Source organism: Acomys russatus, chromosome 32 (genome assembly GCF_903995435.1).
Source record: "Acomys russatus chromosome 32, mAcoRus1.1, whole genome shotgun sequence".
NCBI lineage: Eukaryota > Metazoa > Chordata > Mammalia > Rodentia > Muridae > Acomys > Acomys russatus.
In genome coordinates this window covers 30,673,732-30,685,795 of record NC_067168.1, presented here as the reverse complement: position 1 = coordinate 30,685,795, position 12,064 = coordinate 30,673,732, and the positions used below count along the sequence as shown (strand labels likewise).

Sequence of the window (12,064 nt, the reverse complement as noted above, 5' to 3'; positions counted from 1 at the left end):
CATGTCTGTGGAACCCTGTCTTGACTGTTGTTAGTGGGTATAGGAGGGTCTGGCCCACTGTGGGCAGCACTGCTCCCTGTGCAGATGGCCTTGGGCTTTAGAAGTCAGGTAGGTAGGGATGAGGATGTGAGCCGTGCAGATATTGAGAGAAAGCACATTCTAGACAAACTGGAGAGCTAGTACAGAGTCCTCCTTAGGACTGTGCCTGGCATGTTATAAAACAGCCAGGAAAGAGACATGGCAGGCAAAGCAGTGAGCAGTGTGGGATGAGATGAGAGGCCAGGAGGGCTGCAAAAAGCTGGAACACCCATGGGATACTGTAAGTCACTGTAACAACTGAGTGGAGCGCTGGGGGCTTCCCGTCTCTATCCCTGATGCACAACAAGATTAGAGGTAAGAGGAGACCGGCCAGATACACCCGCGCAGGCAGGGGCATGAAAGGCGGTGCCCTCTTGAAGGCAGTGAGGTCGGAAGAATGACCAGCCACAGGGGGAAAACGCTTCTTAAACTTTAGTTAATGGACATTGTACAAAGTGAGTGGGTGTCGGGATGAGATTTCTGTTCAAGAACAGTCATGTACTTTAACCGTTTCAGTGCCATTTCCTTTTTCTGTTCTCTTCCTCTCCCACTGGTCCCGTCCTCTTCCCCTTCACAGACAGTCCCCCTTTGACCTTAAGGCTCATATATAATTGAATACGTATTATTTTATCTTTAAGTTTAGGTAATTTTGCTTGAAATGATCATAATTCTACCCAGTTCCCAAAAATGACACATTTTGTTCTTCTTTATGGCTGAACAGGAGTCCATGGTGTGTGTGTGTGTGTGTGTGTGTGTGTGTGTGTGTGTAATACATTTTTCTCCTCTCCTCTCCTCTTCCCTTCCTTTCCCCCCCCCCCCCCCCCTTGAGACAAGGTCACACAGAGCCCAGGCCAATTTGCCCTCACGTGGCGGGATTTCAGATGTGAGTCAGTATACCTTGTTTATATGGGGCTGAGAATTGAACCTAGCCTAGCTCTTACTCTACCAGCTGAGCTACCCCTAACCCTGTACTGTTTTTACCTATTCATTGATGTGCTTGCATCTCCTTAGGAAAACCGTACTAGCTTGGGGCTGGGGAGATGGCTCAGCAGTTGGGAACACTGGCTTCTCTTCTGGAGGACTTGGTTCAATTCCCAGCACCCACATGGCAGCTCACAACTGTAACTACAAGTTCTAGCAGATCTGACTTCAGGCATGTGGTGCACAGACTTACAGGCAGGCAAGACACCTGCAAACGTTAACAACAACAACAACAAAAACAAAACAAAAACAAATGTTGCTCAGAAACACTGAGTATGTGCCTCTGTTAGTAGCGTCTCATTCAGTAACTTGACTTTGATGCTTAAAACTGGCCTGAGATGATGTTTCCTCAAAGACAAGCTGTGATGCAGGTCAAGGCTACCTTGACTCCCAGCCATACACAGGAAGAAATAAATCTGAAGGCATAGACTAACAAGTCTCTCTGCATAAATCAATATGGAGGCCATAACCACCATTGAGGGGGAAAAAGGGGGGCTTGGGTCTAAAATAGCTTCTGCAGGTGGCTACCAAGGCTTAGCTTTGCATGAGAAAGCAGGGCAATACTATGCAAATGTGAGGTGAGAGAGAGCCCAAGAATTGAGTCTACATTAATCTCTCTTCTTGCTGCTCTGCCGTGCATTTGTTTGGCAGCCTGGGAAAACAGCTCCTCCACACAGAGGAGTTGGAAGGTTTGTATCTGGCCCTTGATAAAACGGTTCTAAGAAAAATGAGAAAGCCATGGAGAAAGGCACACTTTGAACCACAGAGAGAGAACACTGCTGGGAGCCAGGACTCTGCTTAGGTAAAGGATGAAATCACGTACGGAAACAATGAGTTCTGCTCTAACTGCCTGGTTTGGTTTTCAAAAAGATAACCTTCTGGGTGAAAAGCATCTTAGTTTTCTCTCTTAGACAAAATAACTTTCTCGAGTATTTCTGTAGCCTCCCAGAGCAGGCTTTTGGCTGCTGGATGCTCTCAGTGTGCCCCCTCTTGGCTGATGAGGAGATGGGGAGCCACAGGCACACTTTCCTGTTACTTTCAGCTGAGTGGAAACCGACAGTCCTGCAGTTTGGGAGCCAAACTGGAACCTGCCAGGACGTTTAAGAATTTGGACAGAGTCCACCGGAAGGTTCTATGGAGCACTTAATCAACTCCAGAGGTTAAATTTCAGGAAAGCTCTCTTGGATCCAAGATAAAGGCGGGGTGTAAAAAAAAAAAAAAAAAAAAACCCACGATAACAAGAGTTGCCTGAGTCAGAGAGGTCCTTTGGCTGCCTCGGCACTCAGGACTGCGCCTCTCCTAGCTGAAACAGGTCGGTTCCCTTCTTTTATTTCTTTCTCCTTTTGACCTAATATGAATTAAAAATTTTTTTTTGTATTTTTATCTTAGTGGAAGGTGGGGGACTTGGTGCATAAGATTCTAAACATTTATATGCACCAAAAAAAAAAAAAAAAAAAAAACAAACTATTTAAGAATATCTCTACACTTTAACCTTCAAATGAAAATATGAATATACCAAGAAGAAAATGCTATTTCCAATAGCATGGCTGATTTGTATAAGTTTGTCAGGCAGCAAATACGGTTTACCAGATCATTTGTTTCTGCTCTTTAAAAAAAATATGGTTTTTTTTGTTGTTCTTGAAATGATTAAAAGGAGTTTATAAGCCTTCCTGTAGGTCTGCAGATATCTCTGTTCCTATTTTGATTCCCTGATGCCACTGGAAAGTCATCCTGACTTTCAAATACGCGTCCTTACTGTTTTTGGTTTTTTTGTTTTTTGTTTTGTTTTTTTGAGACTCTATTGCTCTATATCATCAAGTTCAAGGTTTTGAGGTGGCAGAGAGGAAAGAATAAAGTTTACGTCGCGCTAATAATGATGCACAGAGCACAGAGGCTACAGCGGTCTTCCTTGGTGGCGCCTCTGAGGCACGTTTCATGATGAAATGGCCATTGTAGACTGCGGTGCTTGGTTTCTGCATAATAAAGAAAATCCCTCTGGAGCACTTTTCCTAAGGGGCACCTTCACTTCGCCTTGCTCATTCAAAGAAGAGTTAGCAAGTTAAACGTCCTTATTTTGAAACTGAATGTTCTTTCTTGTACTGCTTTGAAAATACTGTTTTCATATTGATTCTGTAAGATCTGAGATTCTTTTAGAAATATTGAAAGTCATTATAATATTTATTTTAAAACCTGTGAATTCCTTGCAAGCTCTTCCTGTACACTGTGGTGCTATTAGCCAGTGTGCGATTCCTGAGTGTGAGTCAGGAGACCCCTCACATAGCCTGCATTCATTCTGTAATAACAGATTTATACGTGGTGGCAAAATCTTCAGAGCCTGACAAATATTTAGTGACCAGCTGGAGTGCACCAGGTATGCTAATAAAGCGTCACTTCCAACCAGGAGTCAAACTGCTCAGACTGCATTTTCTCCACATGATGGAGTCACATCATTTGATGGTAAAGTCTTCTGGGAAGGGAAAATCCTCGCTCATGTACTCTCAAGGGGAGGGCAGAAAATAGTGCCGGAGAAAGGGACAGGTGAAAACAGTGGAGATGCACACCATAGCCAAGTGTGCCAGCCATCAGCTCACAGTACAGTGTGCCAGTCATCAGCTCACAGCACAGTGTGCCAGCCATCAGCTCACAGTACAGTGTGCCAGCCATCAGCTCACAGCACAGTGTGCCAGCCATCAGCTCACAGCACAGTGTGCCAGCCATCAGCCGGCAACTCAACATATCGCTGTCTCCTGTGTGGAGTGGTGGCAGGAGGGAGCCTTGGCTACCACTCTAAGGGGCTTGAGGTATGCCTCTTTCGGGAAAGGGAAGTGCCTTCCAGGAAAAGAGGTATGCAAGGCAGAGGCAGATGGGCAAGTTAAGGGGTACAACACTAATTGGCAGGAAGGAGGATGTTTTTGACAAACAGTTGGTGAGAAGGGACAAGCAACGGTCAGATTCAAGCTAGGAAGACAATGTATTAAGTGGGAGGTACGTGCATGTGTGCGTGCGTGCGTGCGTGCGTGCGTGCATATGTGAGGTGCAAGGTAAAATATGAACATGCAAACCAAGTATGGTGGCTCACACCTATAATCCCAGCACTGGGGAGGCTAAGGCAGGGGGATCGCTAAAATGCTTACAGACTAACTGGAAACTGGGGATCTAGGTAACGGAGAAGTCAAAGATGGTGCCAGTTTTCAGCTTAGAGGGACCAGTGGATACAAGTAGTGACAGGCTTGGGAGGCAAGCTGGCTAAGTGAGGTTTTCTTGTAGGAAAGCCTAGCAGCGACTCCAAGCAAATGCCAAGCTAATTTATTTAAATTAAAATTTATAAGTAATACTGGAGTAAAAAAAATTTTTTTTGAGACAGGGTTTCTCTGTATAGCCTTGGCTTGTCCTAGACTCACTTTGTTGACCAGGCTGGCCTCGAACTCACAGCAATCTGCCTGCTTCTGCCTCCCGAGTGCTGGGATTAAAGGGGTGTGCCATCAAGCCTGGCTTAGAATAAAAATTTTAAACATTTATTTTTCAAGTAAAACAACTATTTTAATTTATTGTAGATATACTCCACAATCCTTAAAGTTACATTTATAAAAAAAATGCAACATTTCTTCTGCTCTTTGATTAAATTTTATATTTAAAAAACCAGACTGGGGGGGGGGGGTCCTGGAGAGATGGCTCAGAGGTTAAGAGCACTGATTGCTCTTCCAGGGGTGATGAGTTCAATTCCCAGCTACCACATGGTGGCTCACAACCATCTATAATGTGAGCTGATGACCCTCTTTTGGTGTGAAAGTGTACATACAGGCAGAGCACTTGTATATGTAATAATAATAAATACATAAATCTTAAAAAAAAAAAAACAAACAAAAACTAGACTGGGTAGATGGTCCATGATTAAAGTGCTTGCTGTACAAGTGTGGGGGCTAGAGTTTGGGTCCCCAGTATGCATGCAAATGAGAGGTGGGCACTGCAGCCCACCCACAGCTCCAACATTCAAAAGGTGGAGAACAGATGTTTGCAGCAAGCTTCTAGTCAGAGTAGCCCCCCTGGCGAGCTCTGGGTTCATCTGAGAGAGCTCACCTCAATAAATAAGGTAGAGAGTAATCTAATGACTCCTAAGGCCAACTTGAACCTTTAGATACACATGCACACACATGTGCACTCACACCCCCACACAGGAGCGCACACACACACATGCATGCAGACCACATACAAACACATACAGACCCCACACTTAAAAGTCTTGGGCTTTACCTGGGGTTTAGTAACTAAGTGCTGGGATACGGTGTGTTGGCCACAGACCAACAGCAGCTCCTACATGCACGCTTTTAAGAACACAGGATGGGGGGGAGCTGACTCAACGTGGTTCCCATTCAAGTTTTCACAGTGTGAGTCAGGCTCACACGTGACACGGCCACGATCCACTCTCTAGAGAAACCCCAGGCCATATGCTGGGCATAAGCGCTTCCTTTTGAGCAGTGCTGCTCTGACCGTCTTGTGCTCTTGCCGTCCAGCTTGGTGCCATGGCTCTGGAGCAGGACCAGCCAATGGAGTACTACTATGAGGAAAGCGAGATGAACGGCACCCACGACTACAGTCAGTACGAAGCGATCTGCATAAAAGAAGAGGTCAGGCAGTTTGCCAAAGTCTTCCTCCCCGCCTTCTTCACCATAGCCTCCGTCATTGGGCTGGCAGGGAACTCCACAGTGGTGGCTGTTTACGCCTACTACAAGAAACAGAGGACCAAGACAGACGTGTACATCCTGAATCTGGCTGTGGCAGACTTGCTGCTTCTGGTCACGCTGCCTTTCTGGGCAGTCAATGCAGTTCATGGGTGGATTCTGGGGAAAATGATGTGCAAAGTAACTTCGGCGCTGTACACGGTAAACTTCGTCTCCGGGATGCAGTTCCTGGCTTGTATCAGCATTGACAGATACCGGGCAATCACTAAGGCCCCCAGCCAATCAGGAGTGGGGAGACCCTGCTGGATCATCTGTTGCTGTGTATGGATGGCTGCCGTCTTGCTGAGCATACCCCAGCTGGTTTTTTACACAGTCAATCAGAATGCTCGGTGCACCCCCATCTTTTCCCACCGCCTAGGAACATCCCTGAAAGCATCCATTCAGATGCTGGAGATCTGCATAGGCTTTGTGGTCCCCTTTCTTATCATGGGGGTGTGCTACGCCATTACTGCCAGGTCACTCATCAAAATGCCGAACATTAAAAAGTCTCGTCCCCTCAAGGTTCTACTCACAGTGGTGGTTGTATTCATTGTCACCCAGCTGCCCTATAACATTGTCAAGTTCTGCCAAGCCATAGATGCCATCTACCTGCTCATCACCAACTGCGAGATGAGCAAGCGCATGGATGTTGCCATCCAGGTCACAGAGAGCATCGCGCTCTTCCACAGCTGCCTCAACCCTGTCCTGTATGTCTTCATGGGGGACTCTTTCAAAAACTATATCATGAAAGTGGCCAAGAAATATGGCTCCTGGAGAAGACAGAGGCAGAATGTGGAGGAAATCGCTTTTGACTCTGAGGGTCCTACAGAGCTAACCAGTTCTTTTACCATTTAAATATAAAACTGCTCTCTGCTCTTTGCTTGGATACTCACACACAAGTGGTGTTTCTTCCTCAAATGAAATATTTGTGTGACACTGAGACTCAAACATCAAACATGCATTGTTGCAATGTATAATGAAAGAGGAGTAAGGGGTGGGAGTGTAAGGAAGATAGATGCTGGAGAATAAACAACAAATGGGCAAAGTGGAAATTAAAGTGAATGACAGGAAGACAGAATGGCAGGATGGAGAAAAGCATTGTGCTATAAAGAGGAAGTCTGTGTGGTGTTTTGCATCTTTACTGTAGTGGTGGCTATTCAAATCTAGATGTACTACACGTGAACTTCAACTCACTGGTGTTGACAGCAACTGTAATTATTTAATATAAAACACAGAGCAATGGGCACCCAGGGCCATCCTATACGATAGGTCACTGGGCAATGGGCGCCCAGGGCCATCCTATACAATAGGTCACTAGGCAATGGGCACCCAGGACCATCCTATACGATAGGTCACTGGGCAATGACCATCTAGGCTATCCTGTACTATCTTTGTAATGTTCTATGAGTTAACAACATAAAATAAAAAGTTTTTAAAAAATCATGCTGTGAGTCTGGTAATCTAAAACCAATTAATAAAGAAACCTAAGGTAAGAGATATTTATAATTATTTGTAATTATCTAAATTTTAATAAGAATATTATTTTTTGGTAAAATTCCAATGCTTAAATAATCACAATAAAACTTACTCTTTTTTTTTTTTTTTTTTTTTTTTTTTTTGGTTTCTTAACTTGTAAGTGATTTTATAAGATATAAGAAAGAAAGGCCAAACCCATAAACATTGCCAAGATGTTCGCACATTCTGGTAAGTTCCTATTCATGCAATATGCTTTGATGATATCACCAGGAAAATTGTCCAAATATATGATGGTTCATCATGCATATTCTGAAAACCAGCCTTAAAAATCATGGTTATAACTGGGCGTGGCACACACCTTTAATCCCAGCACTTGGGAGGCAGAGGCAGGCAGATCACTGTGAGTTCGAGGCCAGCCTGGTCTACAAAGTGAGTCTAGGTCAGTCAAGGCTACATAGAGAGATCCTGTCTCAAAAAAACCAAAATAGAAAGAAAAAAATCATGGTTATCTAGAGCCTGGTTTTATAACGTCCTAAAGAACTGGCCCGTGTATGTAGGCCTTTTACTGGGAACTGATGAGCAATATATTATCTTATGTAAAAAGCTTATTTTTCATTTAAATGTGTGTATTTCAGGCAATAAAATATGTGCCACACTTACCATTGTTGCTGATACTTAAGACGGAACCAAAACAACACCAGCACGTGTTCTGCCACCACTGATCTACACTCCAGACTCAACAACTTCCCAGATTATCTTTTCCCTTGGCACGGTTTTGGAGGTGGAGTCTAACGCGGTGATCATGAGGCAGTGACTGGAAACCACTGCTCTAGCCACGGGCAACAGAACCGCAGAGGACACTCACCACTGCTCCACCACTTCTTGCCGTTAACTATGTAGCCATCTCCATCTCGCTCGATGCTACATTCAATGTTTGTGGCATCGCTTGATGCAACATTGGGCTCTGTAAGGGAACAACAGCTAGATTTACAGGCAGGCAGAAATCAGTCATCCACCAAAGAGGCTTAGACAGGAAAATACAAGTTCTTCGAGGACAGAGACACGATGATTTTCATCTTATTCTTTAACCTTTCTACCTTTTCCCTTGCTCTTGGTCCTCTCCCAACACACACACTGTAAGCATCCACTAAGTATGATGGAAGACAGAGGGATGAGGGGTGGGATCCATACTGACAACTGTGTTTTGGGTGCCTTGGCTGATGTCTGAGTCAGGGCACAACTCACTTGTCACTTGTCCAGTCACCAAAAATAGATAAAATTACTGCCTTTGACTTTCCGCATGGAAATTGGCTTTGGCCGTTGGCAGGCTGGATTTCTCTACTATTATTAACAAGTTCTGTCTGTGTCTTTTAAGTGCTACTGGGAATGTGTGTGTGTGTGTGTGTGTGTGTGTGTGTCTGTCTGTCTATTAGTATGCTCACATATCGGAACACATGTGTATATGGAGACCAGACACAACTTCAGGCTCTTGTTCACCCTGGGATTTTTTTTTTTTTTTTTTTTTTGAGACAGGGTCTGTCATTGGCCTGGTACTTGGTGATTGGCTGGCTGGCTGGCTGGCCAGGGAGCCTCATGGATCTTCCTGTCTCCACCCCCAGTGCTGTGATTACATTTGTGTGTCATGACATCAGGCTTTTTACGTGGGAGTGGACCTCGGGTCCACATCCTCGTGTGGCAAGCATCTCACAGACTGAGCATTCCCTAGCCCCTCTTCTGCTCTTTTAAGTGAGTCCTTGGGCTGCGTCATGTATTTGTTTTAAAGCTGCAGAACTGTTCCAGAGAAAGGGGTTGGCAAGCTAATTTCATGTCCTCAGGCTGCTGCTTGGTAAGTACCATGTCACTACAGCATTCTGTAGGTGTTCAATAAGTGCCTTTTGATTATTTAAGTAGAAAGAACTTTTGTTATTATATCAACATTTGTAGAAAACAATAAAATCTGACCATGAGTGAAAGGTGCCATTATGACCAAATCAAGTTTAATTTAATCCTAAATTTAATATGAGACAATAATTTTCCTCCGTAAAGGAATTTTTAAATTATTGATTTCAGTGTACAAGTGTGCTAATGCCATTCTCATCACCCCGCCCCTGGCTTTCCCCTCCGCACTGTGCCTTCAGCAATCTTTCCATAGGTTTAAGTTCTGTTTTTCGAGGTTGTGGAATAGCTGAGTAGTTATATTGATATAAATATCACAGAAATGACTATCAATGAGCAGCAATTGTAGAAACAATGCAACTTAAAAGACATCACCCAAGTGCTGACGCTGAAGCAGCCCACCAGAATACACCCGCAGCCCTCCCAAGGGAGAGGAGTGCTCATCTTGACCTTTTAAGGACAGCAGCGTTCCAAACCAGGATCAGAATAAACACATTTCTGCCCTGGGCAAAGTTGGCTACAGTCAACCTATATCCCACACTACTGAAGTCCACCCACGCACAATAACCCCAGGACGGTGATGACAGGAGACAGGCTGTGACTTGTCCCTACCTGTCATACAGAAGACAGAGGTGATATCCCCACGCAGGAGAGGCTCCAGCCACTGCTGCTTCTGTTGCTCACTGCCATACAGGTGCAATACCTCCATGTTGCCTGTGTCTATATGTAAGAAGAAAGTGATTGACATTTGATACTATTAGTGCTAAATCCACATTTATGAAGATAATACAATGTATTTTCAAACAAAATGTTTGTTTATGAAAATATTCTGAAATATACATTAGATAGAACACTTAATGATGGCATTCAGTTCATATTTAACTTTTTCGGAATCTTGGATGCTTGCCCAGTTCATTCCGTGGCTTTAGGAGGGCTAGCTCAGTTAGGACTGAAGCAGCCATTCCTGACTTAAACTCTGATTGCGATGCTTGTATGCTGTGCCAGGAGTGACAGCCGTGTGCCTGGAGAGAAACTGATATATACTGAGTCTCAGTCCCCAAGTGTCCACGCTGTCCCTCAGACACACATGTCGGGCTAGGCCTCTGTGAAAGCCTGCTAGTCATGGGTTGGTAAACTGCTTACGAGCTATGTTCTCTGCAGGAACCTCTACTTACTCTGAAGACCTCCTTGCCCTGAACTGCAGCAACTCTCATTTATCTGTCAGCTTGTGTTTGTTTGTTTCTTTGTTTTTTCAAGGCAGGGTTCTCTCTGTAGGCCCAGCTGTCCTGGAACTCACTCTGTAGAGATCCATTTTGCAGCTTTTTTTTGCTGTTTGCTCAGTTTGTTTCTGAGACAGGTTTTCTCTGTGTAGCACTGGCTGGCATTAAACTCCTGCTTCTGCCTCATGAGTGCTGAGATTACAGGCATGTGCTCTCTGACAGATCTTAATTTGTTCACCTCATTCCTCTGTGAAAGACAGAGTCCCTGCCCTGTAAGGAAACAGAATCCCTGAGGACCCACTCGAGCACTCCAGTCTTGAGGGGTGCCATCCAGTACACCCACCACACACTCTACCTCCACAGCTGAAAAACAAAAACAAAACAAACAAACAAACAAAACCCAGAACACTGTTTATCAAGAGCAACATGTTCTTGATGCTTTTCTCTCATTTCCATTCCTGTAATTTTTTAAAAAGAATTCTTCTTGAATCTTCTTGAGATTTTAAAGGAAGATTTTTCAGTGTCATCTCCTGTGACTTGCAGGATGGGTGCTCAAATGCTGACGAAAACTGACAAATCTATATCAAGCAAGATATATTTGTAAGGGCTGGAGAGATGGCTTGGGGGCGGGGGCACTTCCTGTTCTTGCAGAGAACCTAGTTCAGTGCCCACTCCTATTATCAGGTGGCTCACAATAGCTTATAACTCCAGCTCCAGGGGATCCGACGTCCTTTTCTCAGGATACTTGCACACACATATGCATGCACACACATAAATAACACTTTTTAAAATCTTAAAACCATCCTTTAAAAAATATACCTGTGCACTCCATTCAGATACTAATGCTGAATCAGGAGGCACAAAATTCCTCGTAGATCAACTCAAACCTAACGCTGTTTTTAAGTCAGGGAGAAAAGAAGTTCTTATTACAATTAACAGCGTGGATTAACTGCTTTCTTTGCTTGTTTGAAATTTGGTGTTACTTGTTATAATTCAAACAAAATAGAAAATTAAACTTTAAAAAATTAGCCCAGAGCAATGGCACACAATATGACAGGGTGGAGGCAGACAGATGAGGAGTTTGAGGTCATCCTTGGCTACATATTAAGTATGAGCACAGCCTGGGCTACATGAGAGCCTTATTAAAAGAGAAAGAATCTGAAGTTATCACTTTTACTCTGAGAAATTGACAATTTTTTAAAATTTATGATTTGGGGAAAAGTATGCTAAAAAAATATCACCCCAAAGGTCCTAAGTTATTATAGTGACAAGTTTAGAAATTAATATAGCTATTTCCAGCACTGTAGGACTTTTTGAAGGGAAGAAACAGAACTAGAAGTCTGCATATTTTCTAAGCTTTGATGACTAGGTAGCAATCAATCAGTCATGTTTAAGAATCCTCACACAGAATGCAATCCACACCAGTCACAGGGCCCTGTCTGTCTGTCTGTCTGTCTGCCTGCCTGCCTGCCTGCCTGGGAAGTGCTCCAGCACACCACATCCCAGGCCTCAGCAACAGCCCTGCCACCAAAGGCAGCAGCTTGGTTTGTCTTGTTTTTCTGCTTAAGAGAGTTGCTTAATTATTTCTCAGTCAAAACTGAATTTTAAATTCTCAACAATCCTGTGGTATTATTTAAGGAGGACAACTAACAGACTCGTGACCTTTCAATCTTAGGAAACCCCCAAGAGTGTCTG

General features: G+C 44.0%; 2 protein-coding genes across 2 annotated transcripts in view; one reads left to right on the top strand and one right to left on the bottom strand.

The window, feature by feature from the left end:
* The window catches only part of Acad11 (acyl-CoA dehydrogenase family member 11), a 65,681-nt gene that overhangs the window by 22,494 nt on the left and 31,123 nt on the right, over positions 1-12,064 (bottom strand). Inside the window, exons 12-13 of the mRNA XM_051140807.1 lie at positions 9,762-9,869; positions 8,119-8,217 (exon numbers count right to left, since the gene is read on the bottom strand). Of these exons, the coding sequence (XP_050996764.1) occupies positions 8,119-8,217; positions 9,762-9,869 (207 nt within the window). The remainder of the gene's footprint in view (positions 1-8,118; positions 8,218-9,761; positions 9,870-12,064) is intronic.
* On the top strand, positions 2,279-6,880 carry Ackr4 (atypical chemokine receptor 4). Its single transcript, XM_051140808.1, has 2 exons — positions 2,279-2,371; positions 5,571-6,880. The coding sequence occupies exon 2, from the start codon at positions 5,580-5,582 to the stop codon at positions 6,630-6,632; it is 1,053 nt and encodes a 350-aa protein (XP_050996765.1). The 5' UTR covers positions 2,279-2,371; positions 5,571-5,579; the 3' UTR covers positions 6,633-6,880.